The sequence below is a fragment of the Cicer arietinum genome, chromosome 1, assembly GCF_000331145.2.
Source record: "Cicer arietinum cultivar CDC Frontier isolate Library 1 chromosome 1, Cicar.CDCFrontier_v2.0, whole genome shotgun sequence".
Lineage (NCBI taxonomy): Eukaryota > Viridiplantae > Streptophyta > Magnoliopsida > Fabales > Fabaceae > Cicer > Cicer arietinum.
Genome location: NC_021160.2, coordinates 6,897,085 through 6,920,542, shown reverse-complemented (window position 1 = coordinate 6,920,542; position 23,458 = coordinate 6,897,085). Strand labels below are relative to the sequence as shown.

The 23,458-nt window shown below is 33.2% G+C and overlaps 5 protein-coding genes and 1 long non-coding RNA gene across 12 annotated transcripts in view; 3 read left to right on the top strand and 3 right to left on the bottom strand.

Annotated features, from left to right (window-relative positions):
* Positions 1–1,611, bottom strand: part of LOC101512978 (actin-depolymerizing factor 2) — a 2,251-nt gene extending 640 nt beyond the window's left edge. The window contains exons 1-2 of the mRNA XM_004486365.3: positions 1,447–1,611; positions 12–192 (exon numbers count right to left, since the gene is read on the bottom strand). Of these exons, the coding sequence (XP_004486422.1) occupies positions 12–192; positions 1,447–1,449 (184 nt within the window). The 5' untranslated portion in view covers positions 1,450–1,611. The remainder of the gene's footprint in view (positions 1–11; positions 193–1,446) is intronic.
* Positions 1,612–3,074: 1,463 nt separating this feature from the next.
* LOC101511910 (uncharacterized) lies at positions 3,075–7,219 on the bottom strand. 3 transcript variants are annotated; one of them, XM_004486363.3, is made up of 8 exons: positions 7,079–7,219; positions 6,337–6,655; positions 5,567–5,636; positions 5,296–5,351; positions 5,069–5,144; positions 4,873–4,909; positions 3,776–3,890; positions 3,075–3,633 (listed from the first exon to the last, which is right to left on the bottom strand). In XM_004486363.3, exons 2-8 carry the CDS (start codon positions 6,621–6,623, stop codon positions 3,393–3,395), a joined length of 882 nt encoding a protein of 293 aa, XP_004486420.1. In that variant the 5' UTR covers positions 6,624–6,655; positions 7,079–7,219; the 3' UTR covers positions 3,075–3,392. The 3 variants fall into 3 exon arrangements, with proteins under 3 accessions (XP_004486420.1, XP_004486419.1, XP_073225947.1); XM_004486362.4 differs by lacking the exon at positions 7,079–7,219 and adding an exon at positions 6,735–6,871; XM_073369846.1 differs by lacking the exon at positions 7,079–7,219 and having other exon boundaries at positions 6,337–6,826.
* On the top strand, positions 7,181–8,441 carry LOC101512665 (cinnamoyl-CoA reductase 1). The gene is made up of 2 exons (XM_004486364.4): positions 7,181–8,019; positions 8,124–8,441. Exons 1-2 carry the CDS (start codon positions 7,181–7,183, stop codon positions 8,284–8,286), a joined length of 1,002 nt encoding a protein of 333 aa, XP_004486421.1. The 3' UTR covers positions 8,287–8,441.
* Positions 8,442–8,560: 119 nt separating this feature from the next.
* Positions 8,561–13,198, top strand: LOC101503433 (probable methyltransferase At1g29790). Its single transcript, XM_004486501.4, has 2 exons — positions 8,561–10,341; positions 13,022–13,198. The coding sequence occupies exon 1, from the start codon at positions 8,781–8,783 to the stop codon at positions 10,338–10,340; it is 1,560 nt and encodes a 519-aa protein (XP_004486558.2). The 5' UTR covers positions 8,561–8,780; the 3' UTR covers position 10,341; positions 13,022–13,198.
* On the bottom strand, positions 10,475–18,100 carry LOC101511581 (leucine-rich repeat receptor protein kinase HPCA1-like). Of its 5 annotated transcripts, none has more exons than XM_073369829.1 (19): positions 17,843–18,100; positions 17,486–17,609; positions 17,246–17,317; positions 16,852–16,926; positions 16,686–16,757; positions 16,045–16,206; positions 15,874–15,948; positions 15,700–15,771; positions 15,546–15,617; positions 15,387–15,455; positions 15,215–15,289; positions 15,063–15,134; positions 14,820–14,957; positions 13,920–14,407; positions 13,668–13,823; positions 13,061–13,197; positions 12,251–12,470; positions 11,683–11,918; positions 10,475–11,176 (listed from the first exon to the last, which is right to left on the bottom strand). In XM_073369829.1, exons 1-19 carry the CDS (start codon positions 17,925–17,927, stop codon positions 10,724–10,726), a joined length of 2,853 nt encoding a protein of 950 aa, XP_073225930.1. In that variant the 5' UTR covers positions 17,928–18,100; the 3' UTR covers positions 10,475–10,723. The 5 variants fall into 5 exon arrangements, with proteins under 5 accessions (XP_073225930.1, XP_004486417.1, XP_027187019.1 ...); XM_004486360.4 differs by having other exon boundaries at positions 13,668–13,832; positions 17,843–18,098; XM_027331218.2 differs by lacking the exon at positions 15,215–15,289 and having other exon boundaries at positions 13,668–13,832; positions 17,843–18,099.
* A 1,387-nt stretch (positions 18,101–19,487) lies between these two features.
* On the top strand, positions 19,488–21,100 carry LOC113785178 (uncharacterized). Its single transcript, XR_012163474.1, has 3 exons — positions 19,488–19,670; positions 19,746–20,809; positions 20,913–21,100. It is a non-coding gene; the product is annotated as an uncharacterized lncRNA (long non-coding RNA).
* The last annotated feature ends 2,358 nt before the right edge of the window (positions 21,101–23,458 follow it).

Sequence of the window (23,458 nt, the reverse complement as noted above, 5' to 3'; positions counted from 1 at the left end):
GCACTCATCGGCAGGAATGTTAGCTGTGAAATCTTCATAGCCTTGGGTTGGATCACCAAGCTTCTCCACAACGACTTGCTTCTGAGCCTCCTCAATCTTGTAAATAATGAACCGGTATGTCCTTTTTGCCTTGAGCTCCAAAAACCTTAACTTGCAGTCGTCATGGACTGCCATACCTGATGCTGCGTTCGCCTGCGGAATTGCAGTTGCAGACATATCATATATAATAATCATCAATGTTACGCACCACCAGATCATCAATCCCATATATTTGTACAAAAATATCTCATTTTGGAATTTTAGTTGTTACTCAATGAAAGAAAAAAAAAAGGAAGAGACTATTCATACAATAGGGTTGGCACTCATCAAAGAAAAAAATGATCTAAAAGAAATGTCAAAAGAATAAATTGTAAGAGAAAACTTTTGCCATTTTCATTTCCTACTTCCAATTAATTACAAATATACCACCTTATTTTCACATTATTTCCTTTTTTTTTTAACGTTTTGCATCACAGTGAAAAAAATTAAAAGTTACTTTACACTTCTCATACAAATCTTTGAATGCAACGTGATATTTTTGCAATTAAAGGTAAATACAAACTATTTATCAAACAAAACACACACTAATAGTCAATCTTTAAGAAGTTGAAAAACAAAGAGTATAATAATAGTACATGATGGATGATAAAATTTTGTAGAAATATGTAGTCAGCTAACAAAGTGAACAACATCTATACAAGCATCGTATCATCCAAATCAACAGAATATAGACAAATAGTGATTAGTGCCAAAATAAGTAAACAATAACAAAAAGACGCGTTATGTTTTGATGCGTCTTCTTCAAGCTAAAAATATGAATCATATAACCAATTAAAAAAATCTAATAAAAGAAACTTTACCAAAATAAATCTAATAAAGGAATATTCTCTAATTAAAAAATTGCTCCAATAATTTCCACAAAAAATATAAATCGAATCCACATGTTTACCTTCACAAAATAAAAATAAATAAAATCCGCACAAGTCAGATCACAAAAACAACACTCCACAGATCAAAACACATCGCAAGATACAAGCTATATTAATAATCCATTAAAATCATCCTATTATACTATTAATCAATTTGAAAACAATTTAATCGAAAATACGAATTTTTCTACAAAAGAAATTACGAAATAGAAATCGAGATCAGATCTGAAAGTGATGCGAGATTTCCAAAAAAACACGCAGCTAAAGTGAAACAATCAGATCAAAGAGGAATCCAGCTCGGATTGTAGTAAACAAAAAGAGCTGAAATCGGAGACGAAGTCGCGAAGACAAAATTGCATCAAGTAATTATTTAAATTAAAAATAAAAATAAAAAAAGAAATTCGCGGAAATTGTTTTCGATGTGTAAGAATTTAGCGGCGAATAAGTAGAGAAAAAAAAAGAAGAAGAGAGAGCTAACCATGTGTTAGTTGTGGTAGTAGAAGATTTGATTAGGAGCGATGGTGGTGGAGAAGATATAGGAGAAGAAATAAGGTGTGTTCGTTTTCGATCGAGGGTTCGATTTCAGAGAGAGAGAGAGAGAGAGAGAAAATGAGAAATGTAAAGGAAAAAAGTATGTGGTGGAGCGTGACAGTGTCTTATTAATATCCGCGGCGCGTGTCTTCTAAATGGCCCAATTGGCGATTGTTCTACTTCATGGGCTAGTTGATGTTTCTGGTGGTCCAGATATATTTGGGCTTGTGGCCCAAGTTATCTTTACTTTCGGTGAATCAGGGTCCCACACTCCCACCAAATATGCCATTTCGTGAGGGTTGTATTGCATTCTATCAAGTACATGAGAGTCTATTTTTATCAGAGAAGAGAGACAAAAAGTCGGAATGTGCATTTTATATTTTAATTATCAAATTATATTTTTATTTCTTTCTTACAAATGAAATCTTAAGTGTTTGAAGGAGATTTCGACAATTATTTCTCTCTCATAAATAGATCACTAAGTACTTGAATGAGTCTCAATTCATCGCATGTATATAAGTGGAGCTCAAATGTTAAAACATTTTGAAAATATTTAATCTGATGGAACATGCACTCTAACACACAAATCACAATAGCTTTTTGTTTGTGTTTGGTATAGTTTCACCGCAAGACTTTTGAAACTAAAACAAATAAGTGGTTAGATGACTAACAATAATTCACCTTAACAATTCACATGTTATTGTTTTTGATATGATACGTCATCCTCCTATAAAAACAACCGATAAAAAGGAATCTGAAAGAGCCAATGAAAAATTATATCTAATAGAAAATGTTTATTATTACGACAGAAATTTAAGAAAAAACACAAGAATCATATATTAACTCTTCTAAATAATAACAATCCACTACCCTCATGTATGGTTAAACAAAGCTTACTACTTCTCATATCTAATAGAAAATGAGTTATATTTACTACGCGTTTAGTTCTGGCGTTCCAACCACGTTCCACCTTGATATTGCTGCAAGACAAATTGAGCATAAAAACATTCTTAACATGAGTTTGGAAACCAAACTTTCCACGGTTAATTTTCACGTTCACACACGTATTGTAGTGTTTGAATAGACGCGCGTTTGGCAACACAGCCGTGGTTCCAAACATAATGATTGAAGTGAAGACCTGTGAAAATGGACTATCTTTACAACTGTATGGATCCACGTTGAGAAGCATTCAAACGCACGGCAAACATGAAGTTACATATTGTAGCTACAGTTAAATAAATTCGAACGTGGTTCAAAATATGCTTTTAACAACAACAAAAAAAGTTAACGCAAATTTAATACACTTTCATTATCTTTTCTCATACCCTTGTGATTGTTGAGAACCTTACGTCAACTGACTCTGTAAGTGGATGTAGTTGAGAAACTTTATGTCAACCGACACTGTAGCGGCAAATACGAGTTATGTTTACCATGAAACCTCCATTCAATCTGACACTCGCTTAATATTCCTAATTTATCTAGATATTTTGTAATAATCTTCTAAATTTGAAAAATATCTCATGAAAAACAAGCGGCACAATGAAAGAGTAGCTAGAAGCCCAGAAGCAACACGTTATTGCAAATAGTTTCTGGTATAAACATTTCCACTATGTCAACAAGTATGAGATCTCTTCTGCTCACGCTGAAAGACCTCTAGACCAGACTAATATAACTACATGAACAAAAGGGTTCAAAATCGACATCAATATAAAACAAAACAGCTAAACAACCCTCCTAATTACCTTCTAAGTAAAAAGATATTACATGGTTTTTCAACTCTCTCAAGATGGTAAATACTTTTTCAGTAGGAAGATCCTAAAGTTGTGTATGAACGTATATGATCTCTCTTAATTTATAAACGTGGACAACAATACACCGTTTCTTGGTAATGTATCAAAGTTCATCATGTATTTGTTGTTCTAAAGGAGCCTCTATATTATGAACACGATCAACTCTAACTTGATGTAGATTTATGTCATGTGCAACAGCTTGGGGTCTTAGCCCTGCCTGCCCCACCACGCCGGCCTTTATGGCCTCAGTAACCTTTCTCTGCAATGTAAGTATTCCAACACGCTTGGAAACAACATAAAGAACAGCAAGGGAGAACAAGAAAAAGCCAACCCCAAGTATCACCCTGTTCGAATACGAGCTGACTGTTAGGATATAAAAAGACCAAATAAAGTGAGTGAATAGAAAGAAGGAAAAAAAAGGGCAACCTTGTGCTATCAAACTCCCACCATGGTAGGATTCAGGGAAGAATCAATTTTTTTCCATACCTGTCTATGATATCTTGACGCTGCATTGTGGAGAGAAGATTTCTAGTTCTCATCAACAATGACCGGTGCCCTTTATATTCACTTTCAGCCTTTTTTAACACTCCAGTTGATTCATCTATGTATCAAGCAATTTGCAAACCAAATACAGAGAATAAGATTATTACATACTCCTTATGATACTATTGATGAAAACAATATCAGCACCTCAATTCATCCAGTTAAAAGTAATACAATTCAACTAAAATTTCAACCAGCATACCAGAAGAAACAGTTAACAAAACATTTTAACGTTACATGCAAAAGAGATTTTCAGTGTCACGGGATTGGTTAACTGCATTAACTGTGTATCGTGTGATCCTAAATGTTTAATTACAGTTTTGACAGCATTGGGTATCAGAACTAGGACAGGATAGAGGGTACAGGATGAAAGAATTGTCCGTCAGTATTTGAGAGGATGGACTACAGTCCTACACACAACCAAGATTAAGATTCCGATGACACCCCTCTTCTCTCTCTCTTTTCAATTTTTTCCTGGTCAACTACTTAACTGTAGTTAGTCAGTTTGTACTGTTTACAATGCCTTAAATACTTCAGAGGCTGGGTTAGGATCTCTGCCTATCAATACGGACTCCCCCCTCTAGAAGAAGGGACTTTACGCACGATAAAAGACGGGTAGCATTGTCAGATAAGATGTCAAATCCTTTCATAGTGCGAAAAACCACTGGCCAAACACCCTACAAAGTTCAAGCCCAAAAAGCGGCAAGGCATAGAACTTTTTTTGAATAGTTTCCCCATAATGTTCTACTCATATCACATCAATCAAGTTTTAAATACTAAAAATATCAGGAACATAATTGATTTCAGCATAGTCTTAGATATGATAATATTTTTTTTGTGATATTGAACTCTATTTTTAACCATTAAATCAATTCTTATCCTTAAAAAGTATGGTAAACGATTGATTCTATGCATGCCATCAGACTGTAAATGCCAAAAGGAAAACATAGTGTATGCCAGTATAAATTAAAAACTAGAAGTGGAGAGATAAAACAACCAATATCAATATAGACAGGAGAGAGGGAGAAAAATATACCTACCAAGAGTCATAAGTGTGCTTGTGTTTCTTTCAACTTCCTGATTAACACAGAGAAACAATGAGTACGCTAATCAATCCACCATAAATGGGTCTTATTTTATAAAGGAAAAAACAATTATGATGGAGCAAAACATTACAAAACAGGAGCACAATAAAACTAAAGTTTAGAAAGAAAGATACCTAACCTAACTACTAACCTGAACCATCAACTGACGAGTACGGCGGAGGCTTTCTGTGATGCTCTCTGCTGCAGATGTCATTCCAGCTTTAGTCCTAGTTTGAAGAAGACAGATTCAGTAGTTAAAATACTTCATCCTAGCATCATGCCAAGTGCCAAATGAATTTTTCAATGAAATGGCACTAAACGATAAATAAAATTTGCAAAACAAGTTGACCCAAGCTGAAAGTTGCACCAACTACTTACTGCAAATTGCGTCTGCGAACTGTGGACTCCTCTCCACCGCCTAGAAGTAGTTCTCTCTGCATCATATAAAAATAGAATAAGTCACGTTGCACTCTTCAATCCATCAATATAAACAAACAAACATCCACAATCCCAACATAACTAATTGGTTCACAGTCGATGATTACAAGATGTTCCCAATAACACAGAAAAAATCAAACCAGAAGAAGTATTTAAGCAAAATGAACACAACACAATGCTAAGGTTAAAGGTATTCAAGTAAGCATCTTGCCTCCTCCTGAGCAGCTTTCCTCAAGTTAGCCTTGGCTTGTAGATTAGCATTCCTCAAACTTAACCGCAAACTACTCAAAACAAACACAGATACATTATCAACATAAATTGCAAACAGATTAGAACATTATTCATTACTAATCCAACTATTTTGAACTGAGTGAATGCCAACTTAGTAATCGAATTATAGGAAAATGTTAATTTGCTCCCTAAAATTAACAAAATTTCAAAATGATCATTTAATTTTTCAATCGGATTAGTCTTTACTAAACATTTCAAAAACTAAATTAAGCAATCTAAAAGGACTACATAATCATATAGATAGATATCAACAATTTGGGAGACTATTTTGAAATATTAAACATTATAAATTCCAAGGACTAAATCAGTGATATACACATTTTAAATCTATTTTCTATAGAATCAAGTGAATCCTCATTTTAGTTCTCAAAATTGTAAGTGTAAGACTATTTGCTCGCTCAAATTTACGAAATGTTAAATTAGCCTCCAAAATTGAAGTAAACATCAAAGTAGACATGTTTATTCCTAAACAATGTCTCCATTCAACATTTCTAACATTATTAGATGATAGAGAGATTAAATTGATCGACAACCTTCAATTTCATATACTAATTTTCCAATTCATAAATACGAAAGACCAAATTGCTCAACCCTACAATTTCCAGGACTTGGATTCAAACTTGTTTTCAATTTCAATTCAATTAAAATCAAGCAATCAATAAAATCCAGAGAGAGAGAGAGAAAGAGTACTTTTGAGTTAGGGTTTTCCAAGATTGAAACAATTCACGAGCAGATTCAACTTGTTGTTGAGTAGGCAACTGAGGAGCGAGAAGATCGAGGTTGAAATGCAAAGAAGAAAGAAGTGCTAAACCATCTTGAGCAATACCGTTCAATCTAGCAAGTGAATTCTTTTCATCTTCTTTGGATCTTCCTGACTTACCGTACTCTCCAATCTCGTTAATGTGGTTTTGTGTTTTGACGTATGCTTCGTTCCATTCCCTTTTCACCTTTTCAACTTCCTCCACAACCTTGTCCATTTCGATTGTGAATTGAAGAGGGTCTCAAACCTCTGTAATTAAGAAAGAAGAAGAAGATGAAAATACACGATGGAGATCGGATTTGACTTTGCAATCGAGAATTTCTAATACCTGGGTTTCGGACTGAGACTGCGTTACCGGTGATCGCTCAATCCAAAAATGAGTTTAGAGAGAGAGAGAGAGGTATAATTTTATATTTTTAATAATTAATTAAAAATAAGCAATAAATTTCTTAAGTATAGATTCAATTATAATTTTAATATAATATCAATTAATAAAATGGATTGGTGTAAATAATAATTATAATTTTCTCTTTGTAATTGATATACAATAATATCTGGAAATAGATGGTCTTTTAAAAAAAATTACCATTGTAATTTTCTGTTTTATTTTATCGTAACTGTCCAAATCCTAGTTAACATCATAGAGTATCTTTGGATAAGGACATCACTTACTTGTTTTGGCAACACACCACTACTGCTACTGCTTGTAGTTACAACTTCCAAGTTTACTACGGCACAAAGACGGTGAGAAGCAGAGATAGAAAGAAAGCAAACATGGCTAACCAAAACAACGAAGAAGTTGTGTGCGTAACAGGAGCAAACGGTTTCATCGGTTCATGGCTAATTCGAACCCTCTTAGAGAATCAAAACCCACGCTACACTTCAATCCACGCCACAATCTTCCCTGGTTCCGACCCTTCCCATCTCTTCACACTCCATCCCGAAGCAAATTCCCGCATCACAGTCTTCCCTTTAAACATTCTCGACTCACACGCCGTCTCACGCGCCGTCGAACATTGTACCGGCGTATTCCACGTCGCATCCCCATGTACACTCGAAGACCCAACCGATCCTCAAAAGGAACTACTAGACCCCGCTGTACGCGGAACCCTAAACGTTCTAGAAGCAGCAAAGCGCGTTGGAGTAAAGCGCGTGGTTCTCACTTCCTCGATTTCCGCCATGGTTCCGAACCCTAATTGGCCGGAGAAAAAGGCAGTTGACGAGTCATGTTGGACCGACGTTGATTACTGTTCTTCCCGGGGGAAATGGTATCCGGTGTCGAAGACGATGGCGGAGAAGGCGGCGTGGGAGTTTAGTGAGAAACACGGTGTTGATGTGGTGGCGGTTCATCCGGGGACGTGTTTGGGGCCGCTTCTTCAGAAGGAGATGAATGCGAGTTCGGCGGTGTTGCAGAGGTTGATGATGGGGTCGGAGGATACGCAGGAGTGTTATTGGTTGGGTAGTGTTCATGTGAAGGATGTTGCTAGAGCTCATGTTTTGGTTTATGAGACTCCAACTGCTTCTGGTAGATATCTTTGTACAAATGGTATATATCAGTTTTCTAGTTTTGCTACCGTTGTTTCTGAATTGTACCCTGATTTTCCTATTCACAGGTTAGTTTGTTAGTTAGTTAGTTACTTCATTTCATTCACATGCCATGTTTTCTTCTTGTTTAACTTAACTAACTATTCATCACAATCACATAAACTACATACAGATTTCCAGAGGAAACTCAACCTGGTTTGACACCATGTAAAGATGCAGCAAGAAGGCTAATAGACTTGGGATTAGTCTTCACACCCGTTCAAGATGCTATTAGAGAAGCAGCAGAGAGCCTTATAGCTAAAGGCTTCCTACAGAGACCACCCTTACAAAATTAGAATTTAGATTTCATTTAGTTCTTCCCTTGAGGCAAAAAAGGTCTTTGCTTCATTTCTTTTTTATTTTATTTAAGGTGTAACCAATAATAATTGTAATTATATTACACAGTTTATGTGGTAAATAATGGAGGATTTTGTTAAGCAAGTTGCTAACATTTAATGAACTCAACAACAAGAGATAAATAAAACCAATGGAAATATTGTAAAACTATCATTACCGATCAAATCTCACATGGAATCAAAGTTATCACTGATGTCAAACGATGTGAGGTTGACTTGAAATTCCAAGAATAATTGTTGACTAATTTACTAGCCAGTGCGTGAGATCCGAAGATAGTGCTAAAGTAACAATAAGCCAATGATGAATGAACAAAATTTGCAACATGCAAGTGTACATTATACTATCATTTAATATGGCCAAATTATAAGGCATTACATTCCTTAAACGCCAAAGCCGGCGTTTCACAATGACCAATGTGCATTCTTATTAGGAAATGCTTATAACGTGGAATTATTTTTACTTTCTTGGATCTATACATCAGAAAAATTCACTTATTATAGCAACCATAAACTACACAAAATTTCCTCCTCTCTGTTCACTTGTACTACATTCTAGCCTACCTCTTCTTTGTTCCTTTTCTCTTACACCATTGAGAAAAAGAGATATGGCAAATGAAACTCATCATGACCAACAATTCTCAAAAACGCTTCCATCTTATAATCAACATGCTCACACTCACAACAAAAATCACAAGCTTATGAAGTCTTTTATGCTAGTCATATTTACCAACCTTGTAACCATTTACATCTTCACTGGTCCCTTTAGTTTCATGTATCAGTACTCCTCTATAAGTTCTAGTGATTCAAACTCCATCTTGCAGGAACTCAACTCCACCAAAGCTCAACTTGCTGCAAGTCACACAATCTTATCTCAGCTGCATCAAAGACTCAACTCCACTAATTTACTTGTCCAAGCCTTGCTTATCGATCTTACCCGCGAACAAGAAAAACAATCCAATCGTGCAGATAAGAACCCTTCGACTGTCAACCTCGGAAATGATGATGATTTCACTACAGCTGATGCTGCAACGATATCTGATGAGCTCAGCATTGCACTTGGCCCACACAAGCTCCCTTTCGGGTACTCACCAAAGATAGGATCGGGCCAGATTCACATGCCTATTGGTGAAGCCTGCTTGAGGCTTCATCATGAGGAGTTAAAGCAATTTATGACATATGACATTGGAGGTGAATGTCCTGTAGATGATGTACTTTCACAAGGACTCATACTCAAAGGGTGTGAACCGTTACCTCGTCGGAGATGCCACCCTAAGTCTCCTATGAATTACGTAGAACCGGCACCTTTTCCAGACAGTCTTTGGAAAATTCCGCCAGACACAAGCATTAACTGGGACTCCTATATTTGTAAAAGCTATCAGTGTCTTGTTGATAGAAAGAACGAGCCAGGTTCCTATGACTGCAAAGGTTGCTTTGACTTAGAAAAAGAAGAGAAGATTAAGTGGATATTTGATGATGGTGAACTTGATTTTGGAATAGACCAAGTTCTTGCAACAAAAGCAGCCGGAACGATTCGGATTGGACTTGACATTGGTGGTGGAACTGGAACATTTGCTGTGAGAATGAAGGAACGGAATGTGACAATTATTACAAGCACACTGAATTTGGATGGCCCATTCAACAACATGATTGCATCAAGGGGTTTAATACCAATGCATATTAGCATCTCTCAAAGGTTTCCATTCTTTGAAAACACACTGGATATTGTGCACTCTATGAATGTCATTGGAAATTGGATGCCAGACACCATGCTTGAGTTTGTGTTGTATGATATATACAGGGTTTTGAGGCCAGGTGGTCTGTTCTGGCTTGACCATTTTTTCTGCTTTGGTTCACAACTCAACAAGACTTACATGCCAATGTTGGATCGAGTTGGATTCAATAAACTGCGATGGCACGTTGGAGTGAAACTTGATCCTGGGGTTCGAAAGAATGTATGGTTCATTTCAGCTCTTATGGAGAAACCAACGATTTGAGGTAGGTATATGAATGTGTATGCTATACTTAATGAAAAAGTTTTCTTTTTTGTTTTAAAACTAATTATGTAAAAAATGGAAAGATCTTGAGTTCTTGACCAATTCAGATGTTATACTAGTAAAAAAAAACAGAATTATTACTCAAACCAACCAACTTGAATAGACTCCATTTCAATAATGTGTTTAGTAGTAAATGTTACAAAATTAAGCTAACAAAAATCTGAAAATATACAAGAAAGTGACATCAAACTTCAGCTTCAATCATGTTCAATCTTTAGCTAACAATATAATACACAAGATTAACAACATCCACCCTTTATACATTACTCCAACAAGTTACTTTTGAGTTGAAAAATGAAAATGAAATCCTACATAAGTACACTTTATGCACGTGGAAGTACAACACTTGAATCAAAGTACTCATTATCATAAGGATGCATAGAATTTCCACTTGCATTATAACTAGATGAAGTAGGTGCTGATTCAGCATTAGGGTTTGAGCCAGCCAATAGCAACATGTTTTCAATTTCTTTCAATGCATAGTTCATTGATGGTCTGTTTGAACTTGACTCTTCAACACATTGCATTGCAAGATCCATAAATTTTTCGAAACTGTTCAATGATGTCCTCAAATCAATGACAGGATCAAGGATTTCCGTAAGACCATATAATTCTTTTGTTTTGTCAATCGCATTCTTAACAACTTTCACAATATATTTCCCTCTTTCGATTGGCCTTCTTGCAGTTACCAACTCTAACATTAGCACTCCGAAGCTATAAACATCACTCTTCTCAGTCAATTGTTGAGTCATGTAATACTCTGGATCCAAGTAGCCCTATATCAAATCAATTTTTTTTTTTATCATCATTATCACTTTAATTTGACAAGACCCCAAAAATACTTTTGACATAAGATGTTGCATATAAAGATTGGAGACTTGTGACTTACAAGTGTTGTTAAATAGCGGCTATAGGGGTGCTGTAGTGCTATAGTGTAGCGGAATTTAAATAAATATTTATTTTTTGTGATACGCTATTTAATACAAAATATTGTCAAATAGTAGCTATATGCAACACTACTACGTAGCAAGATTTGAACAAACTACTATGTTTTGCCATTGACAACATTGTGACTCACTATTGAGAAACTCTATGGAATAGGTGAATTAAGTTTTGAAAAAGTGATGATTATTTTTATTACGTTTTTGAATAAGAGCACAGACCTATGACATACTACTCTCATCCATATTTAAGATGTCATTTTTCAAGAAGTGTCTAATGGTCATGTTCCTTTTGTACTTTACAGTGTAAAAAGGTTTAGAAGATTAGTATATATACTAACCATTGTCCCTTTGACTTGAGTTGTAATATATCCTTTTGCACCATCACCCAAAGGCTTGGAGAGACCAAAATCAGATACTTTAGCATTCAAGCGTTCGTCGAGTAAAATGTTTGTAGATTTAACATCTCTATGTATGATAGGAGGATTGGCAAGTTCATGTAGATAATCCAGCCCCCTAGCAGCACCAAGGGCAATTTTAAGCCTTCTAATCCAGTCCAATCTAATTCCTGACTTCCCTGCATACGCCATAATCATAATCATATTACTGTTATTATTTGGTTTTCGACTTTAACTTAAATAATTATTTGAATACTATATGGTTGATATGTAAGCAAATGTCTAACTGAAAAATGACAACAACAAAAAAGAACTCTTGATGATAATGATTTGAGCTTATTGTATTGAAAATGAGATAAGTATAACTCAATAAAATAGTTAGAACTAATATATTATAAGGGGATACCTTAACTTTTTCTAAATGGTAGTCCACACAAGTTTAGTGAGTAGAAATTTTGCAAATCATATTACCATTCAAACAAATAAGGTGAAGTAGTGATGAAAAATATACCTAAAAGAGCATCTGTCAAAGTACCATTTACAACATACTCATAAACCAGTATTTGTTCTCCTTGCTCAAAGCAAAAACCAATAAGGCTAACAAGATTTTTATGGTGGACCCTTGATAGAAGTTCAATCTCTGTTTTGAACTCTAGCCCTCCTTGGATTGATTCCTTTTGAGCTCTTTTTACTGCAATTAGTTGCCCATTGGGAAGAGTTCCCCTATAAACCTGTCATTATTATACCTTCAATACACTTTTTATATGTGTAAATTAAAAGGTTAAGTAGTGTTATAGCTATAAAATGTTAACAAAACATTTTATTATCTCTTCTTGAATGAGTGTCTACAAAGCACTGACACGGATACCAAACACAACAATGATATTGGCACAATTTAAGAAAATAGAAGTGATTGAATATACCACGTGTATTAGTGTCGGACATCAAACACGTCTTTAATATGAAGTGTTAATGCTACATAGATGAGTATATAGAAAAAATATATGATAGTGTTGTATATGGTGGCTTCACTACACATGACACTATGATTGAATGTGTCATCTTGGTTATAGGTCTTTTTTAAAATTTAGCATTTTCACCATTTAACATGAAGCCTCCAGAATATTGCCAACAAAGTTAAGGGAAAGTATAGATACATATTGCTTTATACTACATTATTTATTCAGATGTTCTGATATAACCAACTACACAATTATGCAAGTTTGAGTAAATATTACTGCTTATTAGCATTAATGTATATATGACTAGTGCTTAACTGCAGAAGAGAAATTAAGTGGACAGACAAGGAGACATTCAATACCTTTCCATAACCTCCAGCTCCTACATAATTGACTTGTGCAAATTTTTTGGTGTAGTTCTGAATCTCATCGAAAGAGAAGCGCCTTGCTCCTTTTAACTGTGGGATGCTACTATTGCTCTCATCAGGACCCCATTGTTCTGCATTTTATGAAATTGAATATATAATAAACTATGAAGTGCAAGCTCACTCTTATTCAAAATTTTCCTTGATTTGTACAAAAATAGCAACTGTAATTTTTTAAGGAGAAAAGTTGAACATAAGTATTTGAGAGGTTTATTATAAGTACATGCATCTTGTTACGCAACTACCTCCATTTTATTTTAAGTGTCGTTTTATGTTGTTTTACACAAATCAAGAATATCAATAAATTTGTTGTTTTTGATGAAAATAAATTGTCATTTTCCTATGATACCTGTTACGACCTATTATTACACCTATTTCTCTCTTTGTAATAGATAGTTAAGGATATTCTCGATAAAACAATAGTTAATGCTTAATTGAATTTTGAAAACAAAAAATAAATAGGAACAAAATTCTTCTACAAAAGCGACAGTTAAATAGGAACAAAGAGAATATATAGTGAGAGCTAAGTATAAATTGATCTTACCAAAAAGGTTGCTTTTCTTCTTTGCTCTTCTTGCCTTGTTCTTTTGGCGAAAACCATAAACAACTGCAAGGAGTAGTAACACCAACATGACCGAACCCCCAATAGCAGCTCCAGCTATGATGCCAATATTTGAAGATTTACTAGATGGCACATGACCTGCTATTACTAAATGACAATAGAAAAATACAGTGTTAAAATGAAGAACTTGCTATAACCGATTTCTTTACTACATGTAGAATTAGATGTACATACCCGAATCATTCAGATAGTGTTCATACTTATCAGCAATGAAATAAAATGGTCCAAAAATTGGAGGAGGCTTGTATGTTTGGTTGCTAAGAATAAAGCCTATGCCAGAAATCGCGGTTCTATCAAAAGAAACTTGATCTGATGGAAATATTTCTAAATTCAAATCAAGATACTGATATACATTCTTCCTTGGATTGCTTAAAGAAACTGAATCAACAGGTTTGTCATGATTTCTAAAAGATTCCATTAGAGTGTACTCCAGCATTGCAAAAACAGTCTTGTTTCCCAAGTCTGAGAAGGAAGGAGCTCTAAGGGTTAAAGTTCCTGTATATGGATATGCACATTTGCATTTTGGGCTTAATATCTGATTTGAGGTGCAGGTAATCGGCACACAGTTATTTGTCGGTGTTGTATACGAGTCGTTGGTTTTTGTAATGGAGCAGTAAGTTTTTACAACTCCTGCGTCTTGGCAAACTGGATTTTCCACAAGTCTGCAGATAAATATGTATTCAATAATGAGAAATGACTTTTGGACAACAAAATTTAGACAACTTCTGCGACAAGATTTTAAGTGGGCAGTTCAGTTCAAATAGTAGTTAATTACATGTAGTAGATGATTATAGATATATCAAATGTCGAAATTTATTAGCCACCAACATAATTTCATTAACCACGCTCAAATTTGTGGTTAATGGAATTTTGACACTTAGTATATCCATTAACTATCTATTGCACTTAATAGCCACTTATTTGACCTGTGTTAACCATTTAGATTATTGCCGCAAAGGTTATCCAATTTTTGTTGTTCAATTAACACAACTGTTCTATAATATACTTTATAAGAGCAGAAACAAAGACAAGATGAAAACATTGAATAAACAAACTGATATAATTAGGACTAACATTATCTCAACTTTAGAGACATCAATTTGTGGATCAAAATTTTCAATAAAATTAGTCTGTAAATCAAGGACTCCCAGTTGGTCACTAATGGATGTGCCAATATCCAAAGTTCCATTCAGCTGGTTGTTTTTCAGCATCCTATGAGTCATGTAACAAAATTAGCTTATGCATCAATATACAAAAGATGAAACAGGAACAAATACTTGCACTGTCAAAACTCAAAAGCAATATTATGGTACTTACACTGTTTGTAACTGTTCTAGGCTGAACAAAGAAACAGGAATAAGTCCTTGAAGTTGTATATTCTCCATCATTCTGCAGTACAAAAGAAAACTATGAGCACTTAGGAGCGAAAACTTATAGCTGAAAGAGTATACATAAAAAGAAAAACATACATTGTTGTTAGAGATTGTAGAGTTGACAACCAAGGTGGAAATTCGGATTGATCAAAACTGTTATTGTTCATATCCCTTCCAAATAATTCACAAAACCAACTCAACTATTGAAATGAAAAAAAGCTTATGCAGAAAAAATGAAATTATCTTAGATAAATGATTTGATAATTACAGGTAGCTGAGGACATTCATTCCAGTAAGGTCTGGTAAGGGACCAGTTATGCGATTGTTCGACAGGAACCTGACATACATAATCACAAAACGTTCATTAAAATATTTGAGAAATAGTAATGAATTTTTTTTCTAGAACATGTGTTTTTTTAGTACTTACAATTCCCTAACTTTTGTAAGATTGTTGATGTTTTTAGGCAAAGGTCCACCTAAAAAATTGTGATCCAAGCGCCTGCAGCCGCAGAATTATACTTCAAGACCAAAGCGAAACAAGAAATTTGTATTATCAATTTATATGAGTTTTGGACACTCACACTACTTCAAGGTGCTGGACAAGTCCAAGTGTTGATGGAATGCTGCCAGTAAATTGGTTACTTTCAAAAAGGCTGCAAAAAAGTAAATGTAAATTCATGATGAAAAAAATTCTACTCAAATTTGTTTAATAATGTAAACAAATTCTTGATGAAAAAAATTGGAATGAATCTTACACATGTATCAAAGACATTTGAGAGCTAAAAAGTTGAGGTGGAATATTTCCTGAAAGCTTATTCCGCCCAAAATGACTGTAGAAAATGGAAATATGTTCAAGGAGTTTAATTTATATAAAGCAAATTACTGTAATAAGTATTATGAAATGAAAAAAGGATAATGTCACATACAAGTGTTTTGTTTTGTGCAACATATCAAGACCAGGAGTAGTTCCATTAGATATTGGAATGCGGCCTTCAAGCTGATTTTCTGCTAAGTCTAGCCAATAAATACTTGAGAGATTACCAATAGCAGGTGGAATTTTCCCACTGAATCTATTAGAATTTAATGATCTGCCATTGAAATTGACTTAGTTATTGCATAAGATATCAGCAGCATAAAAAAGTATAAGACTATAAAAACAAGAAATGGAAATATTGTACTCAATATATATAATAGAAAGTACAAAGGACTTAAAATGTAATCCTCGCTTGATGGATTATTAGTTAAGTCACATGAAGATGATTAATGTGTGTGCGCTATGGCAGTTTTCGGATAAACATCTTAATTAAACGCTTATATTATAAGTGTTTATCATATAAATACTTACACAATAAACTATTTTTATAACAAAAGATAAAATAAAGGCAAACTATTTTCATATAAGTTATAAGTTGTTTTCATAAACTATTATGGAAAACTTATGAAAATAAGCTGACAACAGCTTATGGACATGTCATAAGTTGTTTTCATAAACGCTCTCAAATATCAGAAGATAAACTTAAATAAATCAATCCAAGTATATGTTAAAAGTAAAGTGAACAACCCTTACAAGAAAACAAGCCTTTGTAGATTTCCTATTGTATCTGGGATAGGACCAATGAAACCACAATTAATAAGTTGTCTGAAAGATAAAATAAATAAAAAGAGCATAGTTAGAGTTGTTTGATCAAGTTTGTAGATTATAATCTAAAAACAACATTTCAATACTTCCTTACAAGTTTGTCAGCTTTTTCAAGTTTCCAATTTCAGCATGAAGTGGTCCTGTTAAATTCTTATTGTAGGACAGAACCCTGCATAGGAAAAATCATCAAAAATTGCTTCCATTTTATAATACTCAAATCAAATAAATTAAATAGTAACCAAACATAATAACTTTCATGGATAAATCCTCAACATTACCTCATTGTATATTCCATATATTCATTATAACCTTCAGATTTATTTTATATTCAATTATCTTAACTTTGTAACCTCAATGAAGGGAGTTCAAATCCTTTAAGGATGGTCCTAAAATGACCATTAATATCATTTTAATTAATAATAATAATAATAATAATAATAATAATAATATATTACAAGATAATAATAATAAGAAGGTAAAACACATACAAAATCTGCAATTCAGATAGTAATCCAATATCTGCAGAAAGCTGACCAGACAAATCCATGCTTGCCAGTGATCTGAAACACTAACAACCAGTTAATCTCACATAACACAATTCATAAGAAAACCCTAGTAAAAGGGAAAATACTAACATAACAACTAATATACTAACATTTGTATATAAAAAATAAAAAGACAATTCAAGAGAAAAATTGACTTCATCATAAAAATTTAAGAGAAAGTACATGGTGGTAACGCGCGAATTGATGCACTCAATTCCTTCCCAATGGTCGCCACAAGGATCTTCTGATCCCTCCCAACTCGGCGGCGTATTCTTCCACTCATACTTTAAAGTCAGAAGTGCAAGGTCTACAATCAAATCCAAATTTTAATCACTCAATCTTAGCACACAAAAAATGTTACAGAAGGATAAGAGTAAAATACATAAGTCCTCTATCCAAAATGCCATGCCTATGATCAAGTATATTCCGATTCTTTCACAACATAGAACAAGTAGAATATTTCTGATTTCATGATGTTATAGGCTCATGAATGATGACAAAAATATTCAACATAGAACATAGCATTAAAACTAAACTTACAATCCTCATTTGATGTTTTTGTTACAACAACAACAAACAAATAACTGAAAAGGAGGTGTAGGAACACTAGAACTCTTTCACCCATGATTAACCTAAAGAATGAAACAAAACTTTGCTAATCATAATAAAACTGTCTAATGCTGAATAAAAAGATAATTAGTTAAGTAATACATTCCATCACTTCATTACATCAATTGAGAAAAAGTCAAAGATAATTAAAAGTTGTTTTATCTATCCATTGACTCTTTCATTTAGTGAAAAATCAAATGAATAAACAACTTAAACAGAACTACAACTAACAAAACAATGATGATGTATAAACTTTCCTATATTTGAATACAAGTATAAAATAATGAAGCAATTGGTTATAAGATTAAGAACAGATAAAGTCAACAATGTAATTAATATAAAACTTATGTAAATTTTAACAAGAGTTGGAGGTGGTTGGCCATGTGATACAAATGAGAGTATATTTTATAATAAAATAGGAATGTTTCCTACAAGTATGAAAGGTTTTTAAAGAAATATACATAGTTAATGGTGCATCACTACTTGTAACTTGGTTATTTGAGTTTATCTGGTTTTGAATGTTTCTGCGTTGACATAACTAGCTTACACATGAAGACAACCTTATTTGTCATTTTCTAGCAAACATAAGTACTGAGAATTATAAATGTCTACTTGCTTCATAGTTGACTTGGCCTTTGCTTAAGTTTTAGAGTGTATACTCAAAAAGATTGTTAAGTTTTAGAGTGTATAAAAGAATATTTGTAACTCTAGTCTTTATATTTTTTAAGTTGAATGTGTAGTCTCAAAAGTTAAAAGAAGAAATTCCACATACAGCTTTGGAATGTTGATTCTCCTTTTTCATGCATTAAAAGTATGATACTATGTGCCCCCTTTCTTTCGACTTTCACTCATCCTTCATTTCAGCTAATCGTCTTTAATCTCATTTTTCCATTATTTTTCTAAAATCAGAAAAGTAGATGATGCATCGCTGAACGCAACATATCTTGTATTTTGTAGCACCCTAACTTCTATCTAGTATGTATTAATAATTATTTAATTTTCATTTTTTATATATGCGCTTGTATGGTGTGATAATTTTTTACATAATTGATTTAGAGGTTAATATAAATCGTAAATAAATATAATATTTATTTTATTAATTAAATTTTTGAAACATAACCATATTTTAGTATGAGTCATTTTGGAGAATAAGATCTTGGTCTAGATGAGATACTTTAAAAATGTTAGAAAAGTTATTTTGGATCAGACTACTATTCACACATCTTTTTTCTGCTTTTGCTTATCATATTGGGCCATTTACTATAATGCAGTGGACTTTTCTTTTCACTCTGTTTTTTTCATCAAATACACAGAAAAATTTACCTGTACACCCATAATTTGCCTTGTACCCTAAAAAAAATTCAAAATGTCAAAAAAAATTCAGTTGGTCCAAGTTTTCCAGTAACTTCTAGAAAACATTTTAGAAGATTTTCGGTACACAGTCTATTTTTGGAAAACTTTTTTTAAGTTTTTCGATACAAAAAGTTAATATCGGAAAACTTAAAACAAAGTTTTTTTCAGTACAAGAGGGAAAAATTGTATACCAGAAACCTTCATTCACAAGTTCTCCGGTACAGTAGTTGTTTCCGAAAAACTTCATATACAAGTTTTTCGATACAAACCTATTCTTTTAAATTTATTTTCTTTTAAGTTTTTTGAATTTTATTAATTTTTTAAAATGTTAACAGATATGGATAAACCGCTACTATTAATGGATAAAACATACGTCGATACTACAAATGTTTTTGACACATATCAGGTATGAATAAATATAACTAATATTAATATTGTAAAAATATATTATTGTGATTAATCATAACTTATTTTATTTCAGATATTTGATACAAGAGACGCTGTTGTGAATTGGGCAAAAGAAATCGGTTTAAAAAATAAAGTTACTATTATTATCAGAAGATTATATATAGAGACGGGAGAGAAAGAAAGGAGAAATAAATTAATATTAGGTTGTGGCAAAGGAGGAAAATATAAGTATGCTGCTAGTTCAACTCGAAATTCAAAAAAAAAGTGTGATTGTCATTTCAAGCTTAGATCAAAACCATTAAAAGATGGTTCAGGATGGACAATTAAAGTAATTTGTGGAATTCACAACTATGAATCACCTGATACTTTGGAGGGGCATGCATTTGTTCGATGCTTAGATGAAGAAGAAAGAAAGCATGTTCATGATTTAACAAAATATAATGTTGCACTGAGACACATATTACTCTCATTGCAAGACCGAAATAAGAGTAATGTTACTAAGATCTCACAAATATATAAACAGATGAGTATGATTCGATTGCACGTGAGAGGTAATAGAACAGAGATGCAACATTTATTCAAGTTAATTGAAGATGCAAAATATGTGTGTTGGAATAGAAAGCGTGAAAACTCTGATTTTATGAGAGATATTTTTTGGGCGCATCCAGATTCAGTGAAATTGTTGAATTTGTTTCCGATTATGTTGATTATGGATATTACCTACAAAACCAATAAATACGTAATGTAATTACTTGAAATTATTGGTATGACATCAACAGAGAAGACATTTATAGTTGGATTTGCTTATTTGGAATGTGAGCAGGAAGAAAACTTTTGTTGGCCATTAGAGATACTAAGAGATTTGTTTGTTACACAAAACAAATTTCCTCAAGTAATTGTGACAAAAAATGCGTTCATGGATAAATGGTTGTCCATATCTGATATGGGTTACGTGATAAATGATTGTCCATACCTGATATGAGTTACGTGATAGCGACAACATATAATATTATTCTTGTCACATATGGTCAGACATTTTCCATGACTTTCTTTCCTATGAGAGATTCACATTCAGGATCGACAAAAAATGATCGCATTTGTTGTATTGGTTTTATTAATGGAAATTGCTGGGTTCCGGTAATTATTTTATTCTGTTTTAATTTTTTTTAAATAGTCAAATGAATCAACTTTCTTCTGTAATTATTTTCTTCTGTTTTGTTAATTTATTTAATTTTTGCAGTTAAAGATGAAAGATGGATTTTCAATGTCAGACATTGCACCAAGTTGGAAGCAATATCGCACTGATGAAGCAACTTCTTAGACAATAGCATATATATAACGTCTACAACAGTGGGGGTATTTATTAGGTCGGTTGTCACATGTTACCCAAAATTCACCTAGGGAACTCGTAGATGCAATGTCATTAGACGAAGCTTAATGCTTTAAAATTGATACAAAATCATTTGTTATTAATTAATTTTAGTTTTTTGTCGTTCGATTTCATCTTGTAATTTATTTATTTTATTTTTCTTATATTTTATCACAAACAATTTAAAGTAACCGACATAACAATAATTCATAAAGTATTTATAAAAAGTAACCGACATAACAATAATTCATAAAGTGTTTATAAAAAATAACTTACATAGCAATAATTAATAAAGTGTTTATAAAAAGTAACTGACATAAGAATAATTCATAAAAGTGTTACTACTAACTAGTGTGACTACGTGATAAATACAAAGTTTTATAAAAGTGAATATACAACTCATCATCCGGACTAGTTTCATGTTCATTCAACCCCTGTTGTATAAGATCATTGATGTGATGTAGGATAAGTGGCGGCTGTGAACTAGAAACATCTACTCTAGTGGGCGGTACACTATAATGTGGGACCTGGGGTACCCTATCTGGTAGAACCACTCCAAATATCCATCTTCACACTCATATTGATATGTAGTTGGACGAAACTTGTGAAATATCTCTGTCACTGGCGTCACATATCCCAACCATTTCACATCTACATCAAATAATCTAGAAGGATCTGGAAGTGGCAGTGATGGAATATATTAGATATATCCAAATTGTCTCAAACACCTCTATGGTCGATATTTCACTACCGTGCTGCATAATCGAAGGTGACCAGTATAAAGCATGATATCATCAAAAGGAATGACACCCCTATGATTCTCCCATGGTCTCCATATAGCATTCGCAAGTGTCAATGCATCAATAATATGTTTATACTCATGGACCTTGTGCTTACCTTATTTGTAGCAGCATCTATTCATTCGGGCAAAGCATTCCACGTCAACACCCTGGTCACCACTATTACAAATATTTGGAAAATATTCGTAAATCCAACACTGTTGCAAATAAAAATAAATATATTAACGATAAACAAAAAATTAATAATTAACGATAAATAATAATTAATAAATTAAATATAAAAACAAACAAATAAATAACAATTATTAACATAATATTTAATAATTAAAATTAAATAAATATTTGATACATGAAGCATCGTCATATATCCACCTAGCTGTTTGGTGTCATAACAGTTGGCATCTGAGAGATAGTCATAAAGTACTACGAGTGCAGCAGTACTCCATGCATATTTATCTGTACCATCTAAATATCTGAATAAAGGAATGTACTTCGCATCAACTAAAGTATGACTCTTATCAGCGAAAATAGAACTCCCTATTAAATTCAACAGATATGTCCTAGCATCACAATCAAATATATCTGACGCACACTGTCTTCTGAAGACTTTTTTCAACCAATTCAGTCTATAGTGCACATCTCTAGTTTTTTTAGTCTCTTCTCAGATCTCTTATGCGGTCACTCCTAATAAAGTCATGGTAAGATTACATGTCATTACTCTATCTACATCGGATGGACTGTAGAACTCACCCCTAATAGGCAATCCCAAAAGATTGGCAACATCTTCCAAAGTAATCGTCATTTCACCAAATGGCATGTGAAATGACGATGTCTTGGAATGCCATCTTTCCACAAAGGCAGAAATCAAGTTATTGTTGATCATCTTCAAACTATCCCGTTGTAATGGGTTCAATCCTGACAAATTCACCCAGTTTTCTATGGGTCGCAGAAGTACCGACGGGGTAAATTGTTGCATTTTCTTTCCATGCGCAAGAATTTTCAGCAATGGTTGCTCCTGTATACAAAGAAAATATATCACATTAAAATTAAATATAGACAAAAAATTATAATTAATTTAAATATTTTTAATGCACTATAAATAATAATTAATTTAATATACCTCACCAAACCATAATCTAGTTGAAACATGATGACTCTATCGTGTAAGGACAGACAAATCATAAGGTCCTCCAGGATATCGTGTGAGCTCACCAGGTCCCTTAGCTCCATCATGCCCCTCCTTCATATGCTTTCCCTCATGAGCAGGTGCAACATCTTTCTGCTCATGTACATCCACCTGCTCATGTACAATAGAAGGCTCCTCTTGTTTATACATAATCACATCTGGGATAATTCCATGATCATGATGTCCCTCATCATCGTCTTCAATTATCATTTGTTTTCTTCTCTTTGAAGCTGTTGGTCGAATTCTCTCTAGAGGATTCGTCGCGGATGATGTAGAAGTATCAGTGTCACGTGTAATTCGTATGATTTTGTCGTCTCTTCCTCGTGCGCCCACTGAAAAATTAAAAAATAAATAGAAATAAATCACAATTAGTTATAAAATTATAATTAATATATATATATATATATATATATATATATATATATATATAT